This window comes from Heterodontus francisci, chromosome 9 (assembly GCF_036365525.1).
Source record: "Heterodontus francisci isolate sHetFra1 chromosome 9, sHetFra1.hap1, whole genome shotgun sequence".
In the NCBI taxonomy this organism is placed as follows: Eukaryota; Metazoa; Chordata; class Chondrichthyes; order Heterodontiformes; family Heterodontidae; genus Heterodontus; species Heterodontus francisci.
In genome coordinates, this window is record NC_090379.1 from 34,297,602 (window position 1) to 34,317,658 (window position 20,057).

The following is a 20,057-nucleotide window of genomic DNA, read 5'->3' on the forward strand; positions in this document are numbered from 1 at the left end:
TACAAGGTAATCAGGCAGAGTCAACATGGTTTTGTGAAAGGGAAATCACGGTTAACCAATTTATTGGTGTTCTTTGAAGAAGTAACATGTGCTGTGGATAAAGGGGGCGGTGGATGTACTGCACTTAGGTTTCTAGAAGACATTTGATAAGGTGCTACATCAAAGGTTGTTGCAGAATATAGAAGATTATGGTGTAGGGGGTAACATATTAGCATGAATAGAAGATTGGCTAGCTAACAGGAAACCGACAGTAGGCATAAATGGGGTCATTTTCTGGTTGGCAAGATGTAACGAGTGGTGTGCCGCAGGGATCAGTGATGGGGCCTCAACTTTTTACAACTTATATAAATGACGGATGAAGGGACTGAAGGTATGGTTGCTAAATTTGCTGATGACAAAGATAGGTAGGAAAATAAGTTGTGAAGAGGACATAAGGAGGCTACAGAGGAATACAGATAGGTTATGTGAGTGGGCAAAGATCTGGCAAATGGAGTATAATGTGGGAAAATGTGAAATTGTCCACTTTGGCAGGGAGAATAAAAAAGCATATTATCTAAATGGTGAGAGATTGCAGAGCTCTGAGATGCAGAAGGATATGGGTGTCTAGTGCATGAATCGCAAAAGGTTAGTATGCAGGTTCAGTAAGTTATTAGGAAAACTAGTAGAATGTTATTGTTTATTGCGAGGGGAATTGAATACAAAAGAAGGGAGGTTATGCTTCAGTTATACAGGGCAATGGTGAGACCACATCTGGTGTACTGTGTAGAGTACTGGTCTTCTTACTTAAGGAATGATGTAAATGCGTTGGAAGCAGTTCAGAGAAGGTTTACTAGACTAATACCTGGAATAGACGGGTTGTAGTATGAGGAAAGATTGGGCAGGCTAGGCTTGTATCTGCTGGAGTTCAGAGGTGAGTTTAGAGTAAGAGGCGACTTGTTTGAAACATATAAGATCCTGAGGGGTCTTGAAAGGGTGGATGTGGAAAGGATGTTTCCCCATGTGGGAGATCTAGAACTAGGGGTCACAATTTAAAAATAAGGGGTCGCCCATTTAAGACAAGAGATGAGGAGAAATGTTTTCTCTCAGAGGGTCGTGAGTCTTTGGAACTCTCTTCCTCAAAAGGCAGTGGAAGCACAGTCTTTAAATATTTTTAAGGCAGAGGTAGATAGATTCTTGATATGCAAAGGGGTGAAAGGTTAGTGGGGGTAGGCGGGAATGTGGAGTCGGGGTTACAATCAGTTCAGCTATAATCATATTGAATGGCGGAGCAGGCGCAAGGGGCCGAGTGGCCTACTCCTGCTCCTAATTCGTATACAATATGATCGTTGTGTCATACCTGGATACAAATTGTAGCCATATTAAAAATGAACTTTACAAGAGGAGTATTCAGACATGATTCAAAAAATATCATTTCAAAAATCATAAATAGATGTACGGTATCTCGTACAGTATCATTTTAAACTATGAATCTTAGTTTGCAGTTGCTCAGTTTTGGACAGAGTAAGGTGATTTTAACAGTAACCTGGTCTTGCTGGTGGACTACTGTTCTTTTCAAAATACTCTTTATAGTATTTCATACAGAGTAAAGAAATTTGAAGTGGAATTTTTTTTTCTTGCAATGTGTTTAGTTACAGAATTGAAATTGCATAAATTCTACAACATCTACTTGGTTTACGGCAGAACAGAACATGGAAGGCTGAGCAATAGGAACCACAAAGACAAACTGAAATTTCTCAATATACTCTGAGTCTCACTATAAAGTTCAAAATGCTTAACTCCCAAGTGATGCACTGAAGTCGCGATAGAGTGTATTTTTTTGTACCTTGTGGCTGGACATTTGTTTACTTTTTGGATTAATAAGGTCAAAGGTCTATGCAATTATGGAAGAGTTCACTGACTACTGAAATATCACCAACACACCATCAATAAAGTGGGTCCAAATTACACCCCCAGAGAGCAATAAAAAAAAAATAATCCAAACACAACTTTGTCGGGTTATATACATCCCTTCTACTTACTCCTTCTCTTGTTCTTGCTTTTTAGCTGCCTCTTTCTTGAGCTTCTCCTTCTCCAGATACTCTTCCAACTCTTTCCCTTCCAATTTTACACGACGTCTAATCTATTGGAGGAAATTTATGAACATCAGAGTAGGATGACACAGAAATTGTTAATATTTCAAGGCTTACCATAAAAATCTAATCGGGGGTTCAACTATGTAGCCAGTCAGACATAATAGGGTCCCCAGTGAAAATAAGTTAAAAGATGGACTTTTACTGAGGACCAAACTGAAAATTCAGCTCCAAGTCCTGCATAACAGAACAATTCGCTCTTTATGATTAATAAGAATTACACTTAATTCTTCAAAAACAAAACTTGTGCTCAACAGTATATTGTTCCAAGCTCCCCATTACAGTGTTAATGCTTCTTGTTCAGTGCTCAAAAAGTTAAGCTGCTATCAGAGAAGCATTAATTGTACCTAAGTATTTAAATAGAAAAAGGATAAAGGTACAGCTAATACAGAATGACTGTTCAGAGCTGTGGAAAATTCTACCATTGGATGGCACAAAGCACTGATACTCCAGGATGCTGACTCAATGAGCAGTGGGACGTAGACGGTGGCAGCAACTGCCCACACAGTGAATTCCTGTGGACCATTAAAAGGCAACACAGAGTACAGGTAATTTATTTTCCCCTACAGGAAAATAAATTAGTTGTTTCTGTGCAACTATTCAGGACTACTTTCAATGCATCATTGATGGATGTCTGGGAGCTGACTGCCTCTCAGGATGGTGCAGACCCTGGGAGACCCAGAATCTTGTCCATTTGTCAAATTTCATCATCAGCTGCAAATACCTTGACTCATGTACAGTTTGGTTTTATTATGAAGATCTTTTCATCAATACATTTAGAACAACATCTCCAATTTTAAGCTATAGCCTTTTTCAGTTTCATCCTTACCTCTATATCCATTTTTTTGGTGCTAGGATTATCGATTAAATATCTCGCTAGTGTTCCTGGTGTTGTCCTGTAAGTGAGGATCACAGAATTCTTTGGGTCCTGACACCACTGTATGAAAAGGTCACGTGAAAACCCACATTCCATATCGGATTGACTGGCCAGTACAACCTTTGGACTGGGCACTCGAGCCAGGTCCGAAAGGCTGTGACACAAAGAAAGGTGACGAAATTGAAAGGGATTGTTTCGTTTGTCTTCAAAGCATCTCATTAACTTGTCGCTCATCCATTCTACCTAAAATTAAAGGAATAGCCGAGACAATATTTTATCGCAGTGTCCTAATTCTAGATCATTACACATTTCATAAGAGGTGAGGGTCGTTAACAGCATAAATTAAGTAAAAGAGACTGGCGATTGTGGGGAAGTAGCATAATGGATTATTTGCATTCATATTTTATCTTTGCATCACCCAAAGTTCGGCCATATAATAAAGGGAATTTGAAATGTATGTAATACATGTAATTACAGATGCAAAGTTTAATGAATAGTTTCTGAGTAACTTTCAGTGTCAAATTCAATAACAAAATATTTATAGACAGGCACAGACATGAATGTTCCCATTCTTTTTTTAAAAAAGGAACAAGCCAAAATGCTGGCTAATGACAGTCACATTAAGGTTGCCGATTAGAATTCAGATTTTGATAACTATAGTAAACTGATCATGGCATGCAAACATTAAATAGAAGCATAATATTTCAGAGCAAACTACTGTCATTCTGGAAAAGTTGTAAAGTGGAGTCAAATCAGCTTATAAGCAAATGCTGAGTCACTGGAGCAAAACTTTTAGATATCCAAATGCAATTCTATGTAAAGGGTGAAGGCAAGAGATTATTTGCTTTTTAAAAATATTTATCTTCAGTCATGGACAATACTTGAATATTGATAGAAAGTTGTTTTTCCACATCCCACACTAATCAAGTAATGAAATGTACTCAGCAGGCACTAACTTTCAAAATTCTCCAATTGGTGTTCGGGCAAGAAAATCGTAAGTATTGCTTACTTTGTTGGATATATTTGTTGACAGAGCTGCACTGAAGTCAGTTGAACAGCTCATTCCTGAATTTCAGAGCTAAAATTTAGGGTTTATATAACGTTGGTGGTAGGTAGACTTTATTTTACATAAATAAAATTCCGATGACCTGTACATTTCCCTTTCTAAAAATATGGAAACCTTTTTATTTAATTGTGACAATCTATTTAAATATTGTGGAGAGGGCAAAAAACGGAACTTTCAATCAATAAGGTTTTTAATCAATGAAACTTTTCTAGTCATTAATTTGTAAAATCAGCAATGGCTAGCTAGAAACAGGAATGAAATAAAAGCTTCCACACAAACCTGTGATTTAGAAAACTCCACCACATTATAGCTAACGTTATTGAGTAAAGCAAGGGAATAAACGCTCAAGCCAGCATCCTTGGTCCTCCAGATCTGGTCCAGAAGTTGAGCTAGCTCCAGCACTCTACCAGCAGTGTCTAGGGCGATCAGCACATTACCATCACCACGCAATGTCTCCAGAACATTGGCTGCATGCACAAAACAAATAGAGAAAAAAAACATTGACAATGCTTACATTGGCATAAAACAATGGTAAATCTTAGAACTTGCAGAAATAAAACATAAAAAGATAACATATGAATTAGGAGTAAGCCACTTGGCCCTTCGAGCCTGCTCCACCATTCAATAAGTTCATGGCTGAACTGATTACTCCACATTTCCACCTACCCCCTTGCATATCAAGAATCTATTTACCTCTGCCTTAAAAATACTCAAAGACTCTGCTTCCACTGCCTTTTGAGGAAGAGAATTCCAAAGACTCATGACCGTCTGAGAAAACATTTCTCCTCATCTCTGTCTTAAATGGGCGACAACTTATTTTTAAACAGTGACCCCTAGTTCGAGATTCTCCCACAAGGGGAAACATCTTTTCCACATCCACCCTGCCAAGACCCCTCAGAATCTTATATGTTTCAATCAAGTCGCCTCTTACTCTTCTAAATTCCGGCGGATACAAGCCTAGCCTGTCCAATCTTTCCTCATGAGACAGCACGCGCATTCCAGGTATTAGTCGAGTAAATCTTCTCTGTACTGCCTCCAACGCATTTACATCCTTCCTTAAATAAGGAAAGCAGTGCTGTACACAGTACTCCAGATGTGGTCTCACCAATGCCCTGTAAAGCTAAAACATAACCTCCCTACTTTCGAATTCAATTCCTCTTGCGATAAACGATAACATTATATTAGTTTTCCTAATTACGTGCTGTACCTGCATGCTAACCTTTTGCGATTCATGCACTCGGACACCCAGATCCCTCTGCATCTCAAAGCTCTGCAATCTCTCACCATTTAGATAATATGCTTCTTCTTTATTCTTCCAGTCAAAGTGGACAATTTCACAGTTTCTCACGTTATACTCCATTTGCCAGGTCTTTCGCAGCCCCCTTATGTCCTCTTCACAAGTTACTTTCCTACCTATCTTTGCGTCATCAGCAAATTTAGCAACCATACCTTCGGTCCCTTCCTAACTTGTAAAAAGTTGAGGTCCCATCATTGATCCTTGTGGCACACCAATCGTTGCATCTTGCCAACCAGAAAATGACCCATTTATGCCTACTGCCTGTTTCCGGTTAGCTGGCCAATCTTCTATCCATGCCAATATGTTACCCCCTATTCCATGAGATTCTATTTTGTGCAATAACCTTTGATGTGACACCTTATCAAATGCCTTCTGGAAATCCAAGTACAATATATCCACCGTTTCCCCTTAATCCACAGCACATGTAACTCCCTCAAAGAACTCCAATAAATTGGTTAAACATGATTTCCCTTTCACAATACCATGTTGACTCTGCCTGATTACCTTGAATTTTTCTAAATGCCTTGCTTAATAATAGCTTCCAACATTTTCCCTAAGAAAGATGTGAAGCCAACTGGCCTGTAATTTCCTGCTTTCTGTCTCCCTCCCTTTTTGAATAAAGGACTTACATTTGCTATTTTCCAATCTAATGGAACCTTCCCTGAATCCAGGGAATTTTGGAAAATTAAAACTAACGCATCAATTATCTCACTAGCCACTTCTTTTAACACCCTAGGATGAAGTCCATCAGGACCCAGGAACTTTTCAGCCCGCAGCTCCAACAATTTGTTCAGTACCACTTCCCTGGTGATTGTAATTTTCTTGAGTTTCTCCCTCCCTTCCATTTCCATAACATTTGTGCTAAATGTATATGTCCAATGCAAGGGCTCCCAATCATACTCAGGTGCGATCCACGTACTCAATTCTACGGAGGATCCACATTTCTTTACTTCTATACTGGCTTTTATGCTCTTCCTCTGCTTGTTACTCTCCTTTTTGCTCTAGTGGTTACCTCCTTGTTTTTCCTCCCTCCTTTACCTTAATCTACCTGGAAAATTAAAGATATTTGCATTTTCTAAGATTTAACGAGTTTTACTCATTCGAGGTTTACATAGGAACATACGAATTAGGAGAAGTAGGCCATTCACCCCCTCAAGCCTGCTCCGCCATTCAATAAGATCATGGCTGATCTGTTTGTGTCTCAAGTTTCACACACCCATCTATCCCTGATAACCTCTGATTCCCTTGCCTAACAAGAATCTATCTAGCTCCGCCTTAAAATTATTCAACGACCCTGCCTCCACCACCTTCTGAGGCAGAGAGTTCCAAAGTCGCACAACCCTCTGAGAGCAAAGATTTCTCATCTCTGTTCTAAAAGGGCGACCCCTAATTTTAAAACAGTGCCCCCTAGTTCAGGAATTCTCCACAGGAGGAAACATCCTTTCCACATCCACCTTGTCAAGACCGTTCAGGATCTTATAAACTTCAATTAAGTCTCCCCTCACTCTTCTAAACTCCAGTGAAAACAAGCCCAGTCTGTCCAACTTTTCCTCATAAGATAACCTGCTCATTCCAGGTATCAATCTAGTAAACCTCCTCTGAACCGCCTCCAACGCATTCACATCTTTCCTTAAATAAGGAGACCAAAACTGCAAACATGCTTTTTCCTCACAAATAGAACCACACTTAGGATCATCCGGTTTAAACTTTTTAGGATGTGGCCTTCTAGAAATGGTACAAAGAGAGGGATTGGGGAGGCTTTAAATCAATATAGGCATTCACCCCATTATGCAAAAGCATGCCAGGGCATGTAAATTCTAATTCTGCAGCTTTAAAAATCCACTTTCTACCAACATGTAGCACCATGGTGCACAAAAACTGTATCAGAATTCTCATTAGAGGGCAGCCTGTGGTATGTTGGCCATGGAAAATGGGGGAGAGGGATTAAAATGATACTGAAGTGCTGGCCCCCGAGTCTGACGGCTGCCTCCATGCATCAAGCAGGCTTTAGCCGCTGCAGGGGGCCTGCTGGCTGACTGGAAAATTCTAGTCAGCCTCAGAACAGGCCCTTTAATTGCCTAATTAGGCGGCAAGTAGCCATCAACCAACACCCCCCACCCCTCAAATCTGCCTCCACTAATATTGGCCAGAGGCAGGAACATGCCGACAAACCAACGCATCACTCTCCGATGCCAATTTTCTGGCCCTTCTGCCTCCGGTTCCGCCTCTAGCGCAATTCAAAAATTCTGCCCATTATCTTTGCCCTTACTTCCAAAAGCAAAATAATGCCAGTTCCAGTTATACTGGGTAATTTGAACTGAAGCATTGAGTAAGGTTATGCAAAGATTTAGCTGCAAACCTATATTGAATTTGTCTCAAATTACGCTTTTGTTGGATGTACAAGCAAATTATAGCTCAAACAAGATGGCGCAAAGAAACTATTAGCTATTGCAAAATCAAATCAAGCTGCGTGGAGTTTTACTTAAGTAAACGTATTTAGAACAGTCTGGCTATTTTGAAGATTACCAGAGATAGCCAAGGGTGAAGTTGCCCTCCTGTTCACTGCGATCTTCAAGAAATCTATCCTTTACTTGGTAATTCCTCTTACCCATCCACTGTCAATCTCTCTGTTGCCTTGGAGGACTCAGGCCCTGCTTGCCACTTCAGCTAAAAACTCTGGAAATTATACATTGCACTGTATATCATACAATTGGAAAACTAGGAACCGGTACATCAGTCTTAGGTTGCTGGTTTATATTTCAGCCAGAGAGACACTGGTCAGAAAGGAGTGATGAGAAACAGGTAGGGGTTTCTGAGATTCATAAAACACAGAAGGGAACATGAAGGAGGGATTGGTAATCTCAGGTGCCAGTAAAACAATAGTGGCCACAAATACTAAGTTTCCTTGGATAGGGAACGAGAGAGAGAAACTTGTCATGCAGATCCCCACCTGCCAAGAATGAGGCATATTAATTTTGTCATATGAACATTGATTTTAAGCTGTTGCTGGAGTAAAGAAAAGATCACCAGACCTTTGACTGGAGGATATTTGCATACTAAAAGACGGTGCTTGTGGAGACAAAGAACTACTCCTTGGGCCAATGAACCCAGATGGATTTTGATCATCAGACATTGAAGGTGTAAGGAAGAGCATTCCAGGCACTGCAAAGATGATACAATCCACAAAAGACAGGACTGGTCACATGACTAACCGGCTGGTCTCGGCTTTGAATGAGACAAAGGAACAGAAGGCAGTTTTTGCAACTGAAGCTGGAACAAGGAAGCCTCTCTCCTGGCTGTCTCTCTCTCTTTCTCCCAAGCCACTGGACCCACGGAAGACACGTAAACCTCGAGAGGGAAAAGACTCCTACATCGAAACAAGTTGAAGCGTGAACTGGGCCCCAACAAACAGCAGGACTCACCGGCAACCAAACACTCCACATTGAACTCAAAGGACAGTAAATAACTAACAGGTATTGCCTCAAACTTTTCCCCTTTACTCTTTACTTTTCTGTCTCTATCTGCGTGTGTGTTTATCGCGTATGCATGCTAGCGTGGTCGCGTCGCATATTCTTAGTCGTTAACAAGATTAGAGTTTAAGATTAATAAACTTCCACCTTTCTTACTTAAATCTAAGAAAACCTGTCTGATTTCTTTGCCTCACACTTGGAGCAGTGAACAAGGATTCACTGAGGGGGAGCTAAAATCATGGTGTTTTAAAATTAAACCCTGTTACGGTTAAACCAGACAAAGGCTGAGAGGGAACCCCTAGACCCGTTCTCACCTGGTCGTAACAAACTAGATTGCCCACTATACAATACATTTGTAAACATTCTCAATCTTACAGTAAGAAAAATAAAGCAAAATAACATATTGGTGCATGCTAATCAGTTTCATAATGACGTGAATGCTCATGTATTGGATGATTCAGAAATATAACAGAAAAAGAAGAAAACTTACATCTTGAAAATGATCCCTTACATTCCTCCCAACTTATGTTTAAAAGCACTGAAAGATTAAAAACTATTCTAAAACCTTCCATAGCTGTTGCTTGAATGTAATAATGGCACTGGTCTGTGTTTGGTGAAAGCCCCTCCAACTTTTTCCAAGGTTTTCAATATAATCAATTGTTGAAGTACATACTCAGCAATTGTTCATCACGTTGCTTTCTTCGGGGCTGAACATAGGTGGCATTGAAAGAATCTGTGATGAGTAATGAGGGCCTGCTTATCATTTCCAGTGAACATCCATTCAGATGGCTAAGAAATAAAACAGACAATTAGTTTGTAAGGACTACCTTTAGCAATTACTTTTGAAACTGTTTTCACCAAGGGTCCATGCACATATTCGACTGTAAAGTTATTAGCAATATGCCTGACTTGAGTCAAAGTTCAAAGAGTTCAGACTTTGCGCTAGAGTTCTGTAACAGTCATCTAAAGAAGATCCATGCATACTGAAACAGCATATCACAAAGTTCGTGCTGTGCAAAAATAGGAATGTCTATGTGGAGGAAAAGATCAGTTCAAAAATGTAAACAAAGAAATAATTCTAGCTCTTGATGATTTTTGACAAATACAATGGGCTAAATTTTCAGGTCCCACTGAGGTCGGTTGCAGAGGCAGATGAGGCCCGAAAATACTGGCGCTGGCTGGTGTGCCGGTTTCCCAACTCAGTTCTTGGTGTCAGCCATTTTTGTCAAGGCAGGTTCGGGGCCGGTAGGGCTACCCACCCCCACAAGGCAGGTAGCCAATTAGACTCGTTAAGAGACTTGTTAACCACACTTAAAGGAGGCAGAGTCAAATTTTCCAGTCAGTCTCCAGTTTCCCGTCGCAACACAGTTTAGGTGCCTGGAGACAGGCACTCCAGGCAGACCCAGAGGTCCTCCCTGCCTGCCTAGGCACGGGTACAACTGCAGGCCGCCTTGTAGAGGGATTTCACACACCCATACCCCTCCCCCCATAGTGATGGCATGGCTGCTTTTTCTGTTTTTTTTAAAGCTTTAAAGTTGGGGAGAGCGGCTCCATATTGAGGTGCCCTCTCTGCTACTTACCCTTTACTGCAGCCTGCTGCTCCTCTCATGCTGGAAGGTCTCTGATTTGAGAGCCCGCCTGTCATCCTCAATGAGACAGGAAACCTGTTTCCATGCCACTTAAGCGGATGCCTCCATGAAAATCCTAACGAGTGACCGCTTTCCCCCACAAGGGCAGGTTCGGGACCCGAAACAGTCCCGAATTCTATTTCCCACCCCTGCAGGGAAAATTCAGCCCAATGTGTTAAAAATTAACATAGTTTCCTAAACTGCACATCACTTAATACTGCATCTTTCTCCTGGGCAATTGTGTTTTTATTGCTCCTAAACTCTCAGGTTGCTACCAGTATGTAAACTTTCAAAGGTGTCAAACGATAAATAGGTATATACAGCAAGATTGGAAGGTTTTGGAGAAGAGGTAAAGTGATCTGACCTGTACCACACAAACATTGTTTATTATGAAAAGCAGACTCTACCACCTACAGCTATGTCTGGATTTCTTCAGAAGAAATTGAAGATCTTACTACTTGGTACTGTACATGGGTTTTCACAAGAAGTAAATGCTACATACTGCTACTGAACCAACACTAGCAATGTAACTCACATTTCTCTCTTATGGTTAAAGTCAACTGCATATATAATCTCCTCTTCTCCATCTTTCACAATCTTCCAAATTGTTCCTCCAATCATGTGACCTGCAGGCAAAGGAGTTATGGATAGACCGTGTCCTTTACCTAGACAGAGAACAGAAAGGAAAACTTTCAGTAACTGAGTATAAAAGATACCAGTTTGCATATTGTATTTCAAAATATTCCTTGCAGCAGAAATTTGTTACAATCCTTTTGGTGCATAATTAAAGGCATGCCTCCAGTCTGTGCACAAACCGTGAGGAATGAGGCTCAACAGAAATTGAGCCTCGTTGTAATAATAGTTCTGAGCTGCCAGTGCCTGTCACGCTTCCAGAGGTAGCTCACCCATTTACCGGGATCCAAGTTGGGCCTCAGAGGTGGCAGTCCTTGTGCAAGTGCTGGGAGCGAATGGGAAGAGGACTGGCAGCATCCCACAGAAGTATTGTCGAACCAGGAGGAGAAATCCTGCTCCTCCTGGCTCCAGGTGGAAGTAAGATTAAAAACTTTATTTTTTTGGTGCCATCTCCAGTGTTCACCATAGGGACTACTGGATATGCCACATGTACTCAATGCTGCCAAATTTGCTCGAGGGCTGATGAATCTCATTTATTTATGAGGGGCCTAATGCCCATTTAAAAGTGGCCACTACAGATTCTGGAAAGTTGCCTCCACCAGTATGGCTGCACCCATGCCCCAGGCACAAATCAGGCACGGGACACTGTACCCTGAAATCAGTCCTTATTGCCTCCGTTTTGTACCTGGGTAGAAAAAGGATTAACTATGAAATCCTGTTTAGAATATTTCTTCAGTTATATTCTACCTTTGTGGGGATGGAAAGAGGGAAGAGAAGGAGTCTTTACTGTTCCACATAATTCCCCAGCCAAGAAGTAAGCTAGTCTCAAGTCTATGACAATACTGCACTGTAACCCAACAATAGATTAAAAGCAAAATACTGCAGATGCTGGAAATCTGAAATAAAAACAGAAAGTGCTGGAAATACTCAGCAGGTCTGGTAGCATCTGTGGAGAGAGAAGCAGAGTTAACGTTTCAGGTCAGTTCTGATGAAAGGTCACTGATCTGAAACCTTAACGCCGCTTCTCTCTCCACAGATGTTACCTGACCTGCTGAGTATTTCCAGCACTTTCTGTTTTTATCCAACAATAGATGCAGTGCAATGGTAGACTGAATAGACTCAGCCAATTTTACCTCCCTCCCTTAGGTGCCAACTATAGCTGTTGGTAGCACTCTTGCCTCTGGATCAGAAGGGTTTGAGTTTAAGCCCCCACTCTAGAAACTTGCGCACAAAATCTAGGCTGACATTCCTGTTCAGTACTAAGGGTATGGAGGAACCATCTTTCGGATGAGACATTAAACTGAGACCCCATCTGCCCTCTCATAAAGGATCCCTTGGCACTATTTGAAGAACAGCAGGAGAATTCTCTCTGGTGTCCTGGCCAATATTTATCTATCAACCCACATCGCTAAAAAACAATCTGATTTGTATCTCATTGCTGTTTATGGGACCTTGAGGTGTGCAATTTGGCTGCCACATTTCCTACATTACAACAGTGGCTACATTTCAAAAGGACTTAATTGGATGTAAAGTTCTTGGGGCACCCTGAGGTGGTAAAAAGCACTACTTAACTGCAAGTCTTCCTTTCTTCCTCAGGTGAAGCAGGTGGATGACGTTTCTTCAAACAACCCAGCTAAGATTGAAAACTTATGTAGGAGCAGGACATGGAAGCACAAATCCCGAAGCCATCCACCTACTACAGCACACTGACATCAACCCACACCAGCACTGTAAATTTAGCATTATTTAATGGACCTCTGTTAATAAATTCAACTTAAGGATCTCTATCCATGTTCTGTTTCTGGTCATACCTTTTAAGTTGACAATCTGGGAATATTTCAGTTGCTGAATCTTGTCAAATGCTGCATCCACATCATCCAAAGTAAATAGGGAGAACTCTTCAGTGTTGTGCCGAGACTTGTAAGGAAAAAATGAAATCAATTTACAACTTTCCAGTAGCAAATTAAATTATGAGCTTAATATTTTAATGTATGAAAATAAATTAGAATAAATATGTCTTACTTTCTTAGGATATTAATTATTTTTTAAAAAATGTTCAAGCAAAAACAAACACACATCAGGCTGAATTGTACAATCTTGCAGCAGCTGGCAGCTCCTGCGATCACAACAGGAATGCAGTTACTACCAATATTAAGCCATCCAGACATTGGTGAAATCAACATTATTCTTAATGAAATAAATGAGAACACAGATTTCTTTCAATTAACTCACCTGATAGAGATCGTACATAAACATCTGTCCCATCTTGTAAACAGGAATCGTGGCATAAATGGCACAGTTTAAACCCAGTCTACCAACAGCATAAGGGAGAGCTCCCAGGTGTAAGGAATCAGGATGAGAAAGTAGGATTGCATCAACCAAATGAACATATCTGCAACAAAAATTGCAATGCATTGTAATACGGCCACAAGTAATTCTCTTCAAATGTAATTGATCCTTTTACTCAAATGAGTAAAGATGAGTAATTATGAACAAAGTGCTGAATGTATTTCAGTTTAAAAATTACCATAGGAAATTTAAGGAACTGCAGATGTGAAATTTGGGTCAGATATGAAACAAATGTGCAAAAATAATGAAATGAAAAAGAAGCAACTGGTTTGTTTTAAAAAAAAAGTCAGGCCATTTTTGAATGAAGATTTCTCGAAATTTCTGATGAATGTAACTGGCTTAAGCTTTACCATGGCTCAATGTACTACGTGATATTACACTGAACAATACAGGCCACTGGGAAATTCTATGTTTGAGCCCTGGGGAAGAGATGAGGAAACATTAGAGAAATTTAAGATTCATTCTAGAGGCATCAGGGCCTCATTAATGTCCATAAAATGTTAAATGATATAGATAAAATATACCCAGATTATAACTTCAAATTAAAGCAAAAAAAAGCCCAAGGACATAAATTGATATCAGTGAAAAACAACTTTAAAAAGATATAAGGAAAAATGTATTTACTTAAAAGTCATAAATATTTATTATCGTCTAGAAAGTTAGGCCATAGATGTAAAAACATTGGTTTTATTGAAAGTATAATTAGATTGGAGACTTTAATACACAAAGGAGATAAATTTAAATGAACTGAATGGTCTTTGTTTATCTCCGACTTTTCTTATGTTCGATGACCTCTAAAATAAACTATGGGCTGAATTTTACCAGCCCCTCAACGCCGTGGGTCGCAGCGGGGGGAATCCATAAAGTTCTGCCAAGAGACCAGCTTTGACCCCCGATGTCGAGCAGGGCCCGCCGCATATTACAATGGCACTCAAGTCACCCTGAGTGTGGGGAAGGTGCCAGAAAGGGTAGGAGCATTAAGGTTATATGGACGGTGGGGGCAATCGAAGCAGCTGGTCGGATATTTATGTGGTCATGCTGATTCATCCTGAGTGTTAGCCAAGATGGGCAATGCCATGCCACACCGCATAGTTGATCCATGAAAGCACCTGATGTACCCGTCAACACCAATCCCTGCCATGTTAGGAACCTTTGAATAAATGAAGGATACAACTTTATTTATCACATGGAAATGGGTATGGCTCATTCTAGATTGTGTGATCCGCTTCTCTTGACAATCCATAAGTACCGGAGGCAAAATCAACAGGCAGGTGTGGTCCATGTAGAGGCCCCGGCTGTGAGCAGCAGCCCCCAAGGGGAGCTCTCCATTACAGGTCACCACACATCTACAGGCCCCACATGACATTGGATGTCAGAGCACCAGTGTCAGAGGCGATTGCGCATGTAGTGTGTGTGGTGGTACGTCTCTAAGCCCTGCTTAACGACGACCTGCAATCCACGCACTTTGGTGGACATCCTATGCCTGCAGTCCTCATAGTAGCAACGGCTCTTATGGAGAACGGGCAGGAAATTGTTGAGGCCGAGATGAGATCAGCCATGATCATATTGAATGACGGAGCAGGCTCAAGGGGCTGAATTACCTATTCCTGCTCCTAGTTATGTTCTCTTAAGCTGCTCGCCTATGCATCTGCTTCTCTCCCCACAGATGCTGCCTGACCTGCTGAGTTTCTCCAGCACTTTCTGCTTTGCTGCCAGATTGACAGCAGCCCCACTCTTCAACAGTGAGGTAAGTATTTCTTTGGCAGCTGTCAGGAAGCAGATGCTGGGGCGCTTAAAATAGGGCCCCAACACCTGCTACACAGCTCACAAAAGGTCCCTCACTGCGCCGGATGTCCTGCCTCTCCCCACGTAATATGGAGGGGGCGGGCGGCACGTCACAGTGATGCTGATGAGCCCTCGCGTGTAATATCGCCGGGGGGGGGGGTTCTGCGGCAGGCGCTGAGTGCGGGCAACCGCCAAGATCAAAGCGTGCTGCCGTGAAGTGCGACACGCTAATAAAATTGAGCCCAATGTTTGGAAAATAGACAAAAATTGGAATCAGTCTCAACTGTGAGGACTCCTAATGATGAATGGTCTATAAACACTCACTGCCTCAGCTGGCATGTGAAGAATGGCCATTTAAATAAGGTGCCAAACAGTTTCTATTACCCCGGTACCATATTTATGAAGTTACCACCTGCAGGTGATGGGGACCAGAGTAGGGCATTCAGCCACTTGATCCACTTCCATCAGTCAATAAGATCATGGCTGATCTGTACCTCAACTCCATTTACTCACCTTTCCTCTGTGTCTACTGAGTTTGCCAACCTACTATAGCATCTGGTCCAGCAACGCCTCAAATTTAAAATCTCATCCTTAGGTTCAAGTCCCTGCAGGGCCTCACTCATCCATATCTCTGTAACCTCCTCCAGCCCTGCAACCCTCTAAGAACTCTGCCTTCTACCAATTCTGGTCTCTTATGCACCCCCAATTTCTTTCACCCCACCATTGGCAGCTATGCCTTCAGCTATCTAGCTATAAATTAAGTCATTATAACAAATATTTTCCTTACTTTTTCAGAGCATCTATTATATCCATGGAGAAGCTTTCATCCCAGCCACAATCAAGCAGAAAGCGGAATTCATCCACCTGCAGCATGTAGCAGAGAGCAGATTCTTCCTGGACTCCAGAAATGGCAGTCAGCTTGATGATCGACGTCATGATTGGTTTTCAAATAAACAAGCACCACTAGAAAAATTGAGAAAGATATCAATGCACATAAATAGAATCTATTTAGATTTTAAATAGAACTAAAATAATGCCACTAGTAACATCACCATTGGAGATCAACGCATAAAAAATATTATCTACTTTTGAATTCAGCAACTGAATTTTGAAGTAATTTATTCCTAATTAACTTGAGCTCTACCAAGACGTCTTTCAGGTCCAGTGATAAACAGTTTAACGGTTTGGTGTGGTGCATACAGGCTTGCAATTCTTACAGATGCATGTGCAACTGCTAAACTTCATTTGTCTGTTATCTTTTCCATCTCCCTAAAAGATTCAAAATCACCAAGTTTTCTTTCTGGATGAGCTCTGTCGGGCAGGAAGGAGGTTGGTGAGATTAGGCCTAGCAGACATCATCTTCTTCTTCTTTGACCTTGTCTCAAGAGACAATGGGTAAGTGGTTTGTGAAGTAGCGCCTGGAGTGGCTATAAAGGCCAATTCTAGAGTGACAGACTCTTCCACAGACATACCGGTTACAAAAGTGATAAATGGTTTAATGGTGTAGTGTGGTGTGGTGCACATAGGCTTGCAATTCTTACAGATTAATGAACATGTTCAGCTGCTAAACTTGTGAGATTAAGCCCTAGCAGGCATACTGGGTATGAAAGTTGGCGGAAGAGGAGAATGGGGCACTGTGGTTGCTGCCAGTAAGTTAACTGTATAACTTTTCATTCCGAGGAAATTTACATTGCACTTTTTCCAATTCTTTATATCATTCCCACAATGGGGTGTCCGCCCTGCATATCAGGCCTTGTCGAGATTCAACATTACCTCCTTGCTTTTGTGTTCTGTGCTGCTAGATACAAAGGATTTTTTATAGTCATATCTACTTGAGCTGTAACCTTTAGTGACCCAAGTTGCTCCACAACAAAATTCCAAAACTCCTCTATTCAAATCTTACTATTTGAAGCATATTTCCATTCCTTTTTCTTACATTCAATATTTATTGCTTCACATTTTTCTAGATTGCACTGCAACTGCCATCTTTCTACCCATCTCACTAATCCATGACCTTCTGTAGACTTTCACAATCCTTGTCATTATTTGTCATATCCTCCATTTTGGTGTAATAAATGTAAAATACTGCAGATGCTGGAAATCTGAAATAAAAACAAAGTGCTAGAGATACTCAGCAGGTCTGACAGTATCTGTGGACAGAGAAACAGAGTTAACTTTTCAAGTCAGATATGACTCTTACACAGAACCGCATTTTAGTGTTATCAGCAAATTTAGATTTTCTTCCCCAATTTCTATCCAGATCATTTACGCATATAGTAAAGCTGAGAGACCCAGTACAGACCCATGTTTATTAAGTACCATTATAATTTATGGTGGCTTTTTATAAAATAAATACCTTTATTGTAAGCCATAAGTTTCTTACCATTAGAAAATTCCAAGTCACCATTGAGTTATAATTATACATGGAGTGTAACAAAAAAATTGATCTAAATACCAGATTGTCTGCCAGCACTATGTGTGAAGATTGACTTTGCTCAATAACCATCTGTGCACTCATTATCCAAAGTCCTGCCCCATCCTATACCTCCCATTGTCATTGTTTTCACAGAATTACGTAGAAATTGGCCGAGCCAATCTGTGTTAGTATTTATCCTCTACACAAGCAGTAGTCCTAATCGCATCTCGTTCCCACATCCCTTTACCTCCCTTTCCTTCAACCACCTGTCTAATCTGTTCTTAAATGTTGACATGGTCCCTACTGCAAACAGCAACTCCGGCAGTGTATTGCACAGCCTAACAAATCTCTGTGCAAAAAGGTTGTTCCTGTCGCCTCTTCTATATCTCATACATTTCATCTAAATCTATATCCCCTCCTTATGAATCACTCAACCACTCACTGAAAACTAACTGTTCCTTTCTCTTCTGATTTATCCCTTCATAATTTTAAACATTTGTATCAAATTACTCTGTAATCTTCTCCATTCTAATAAAAACAGTCTCAATTTTCATGTCTTTCTCCCTATTTCCTCATACTAGGCAGCATTCAAGTAAATCTGCACACACACGTTCCCCACTGCAGCACACAATACCCCAAAACTGTGGTCATTGCCAAGGTCATTATACATTACATCTTAACTTTTGTACTCTATATCACTTGCCACAAAACCAAGTACTCTATTCAATTTTTACAGCTTTATGCATTAGAGGTGCTGCTTTTAATCCAAACTCACCCAAATCCTTCTCATCCTCCACAACTCAATCTTCTCCGAAAGTAAATGTACCACTTCACACTTAATCAAATTCCATTTTTTTTTCCGATGAAGGGTCACTGACCCGAAACGTTAACTCTGCTTCTCTTTCCACAGATGCTGCCAGACCTGCTGAGTGGTTCCAGCATTTCTTGTTTTTATTTCAGATTTCCAGCATCCACAGTATTTTGCTTCCATTTTTTTTTTGCCTCTGCCATTTTATCAATTTCCCTTTACAGTTTTCTTTGGTCCTCAGAACTATTTACCTTCTATTGTAGCAGATGGCTAATTTGGGCTCTATTTCCTCCAACTGTACATCCAAAGTATCATGTGTGGCCTCTGTCCCTGTGCACCACATCCACTGCATGTCCCCCATTCACCCTTTCTGTCATCTCCTCAAAGAACTCTATCAGGTTTGTTGAGCACAATCTCCCTATCTGAAATCCATGCTGGGTCCTTCTAAATGTTTCCTTATATAATTTAGAGAAATAACACACTTCAGCCATTCCTTTTTTGTCTTTTTCCCTCTCCCTTATCGTCTACCTTTTCATCTTTGTCACTATCCTTCAAGACCATCTCTTGATCTCAGTCTCATAAACAAGTAAGCAAGACTCAACATTTCATAGAATGAATTTCTTTCAATTTGACTACGAAATGTGTACAAAATGCACTTCTTCCATAAAAATAAGTAGTTTTTCCATATTACTGCATTCCTTTTACAGCAAACAAATCTAAGAAGGGTCACTGACCCAAAACGTTAACTCTGCTTCTCTTTCCACAGATGCTGCCAGACCTGCTGAGTGATTCCAGCATTTCTTGTTTTTGTTTAAGAATGTGGCTTAGTGGCTGACAGAAAATTATGCCATCAGCAACTTTGCCTTTAAGGGGATGAGTTTTAAATCAGTCAGTATACTGCCAAGTCCCATTATATAACGTATACCAATGTGAAAGGAAAATTAGAACTCAATCGTTAACAACTCATGTGGTGTGAACTGTGAATTCTGCATCATGGGCATAATACTGGTTGTATTTTTCAAGGATATTGTTTAAGATTGGGCTGGATGGTCCTACGTTCTACTGAAAACGCTTTCATTTTAAACACAATAAAATAACTACAACACTTTATGTTGATTATTCTAATAAACTAGAAACAAGTCATACGTCAATTGCGATATCAGATTTACTGCGGAAGACTAAAGTAGAAGTGCTGTTTTGTCTCGGTCCCTATTCATTTGAAAGTTTCTGGATGAGGATTATCCCTGAGCATACAAACAGATTAAATGAAGGGGGTCTCTGCGGCCTGTAATCCCTCCTATTTCTGAAGTTTCTCCGTGTTTATTCTTTAAATTCAGTCCCACCCCACCGTGCCCCGCGCGGTGACCCTGCAGCCCCCAATCACACACCGTGGATTTTTAATTAAGAGATATGCGACTCCTTTCAGTGAAACATACCGGGGTAAAATTGAGTGCCAAGGCCGCTAGCCAGCGGCTGGCCGGCTGACTCCGTCCCTCCCTCTCTACCTCCGAACACTTTACACCGCGAGTCCTGCTCCAGCGCCAAGTCCCGCTCCCCCGGCCGCCATCTTTCCCTACGTCACTGGGTCAGAGGTTAACG

General features: G+C 40.9%; 1 protein-coding gene across 1 annotated transcript in view; it reads right to left on the reverse strand.

Annotated features, from left to right (window-relative positions):
- cpsf2 (cleavage and polyadenylation specific factor 2) overlaps window positions 1-20,051 on the reverse strand; it is a 41,253-nt gene extending 21,202 nt beyond the window's left edge. Inside the window, exons 1-9 of the mRNA XM_068038761.1 lie at window positions 19,895-20,051; window positions 16,022-16,197; window positions 13,333-13,492; window positions 12,912-13,017; window positions 11,003-11,132; window positions 9,513-9,628; window positions 4,352-4,539; window positions 2,959-3,249; window positions 2,019-2,119 (exon numbers count right to left, since the gene is read on the reverse strand). Coding sequence (XP_067894862.1) covers window positions 2,019-2,119; window positions 2,959-3,249; window positions 4,352-4,539; window positions 9,513-9,628; window positions 11,003-11,132; window positions 12,912-13,017; window positions 13,333-13,492; window positions 16,022-16,170 — 1,241 coding nt within the window. The 5' untranslated portion in view covers window positions 16,171-16,197; window positions 19,895-20,051. The remainder of the gene's footprint in view (window positions 1-2,018; window positions 2,120-2,958; window positions 3,250-4,351; window positions 4,540-9,512; window positions 9,629-11,002; window positions 11,133-12,911; window positions 13,018-13,332; window positions 13,493-16,021; window positions 16,198-19,894) is intronic.
- Window positions 20,052-20,057: the final 6 nt, after the last annotated feature.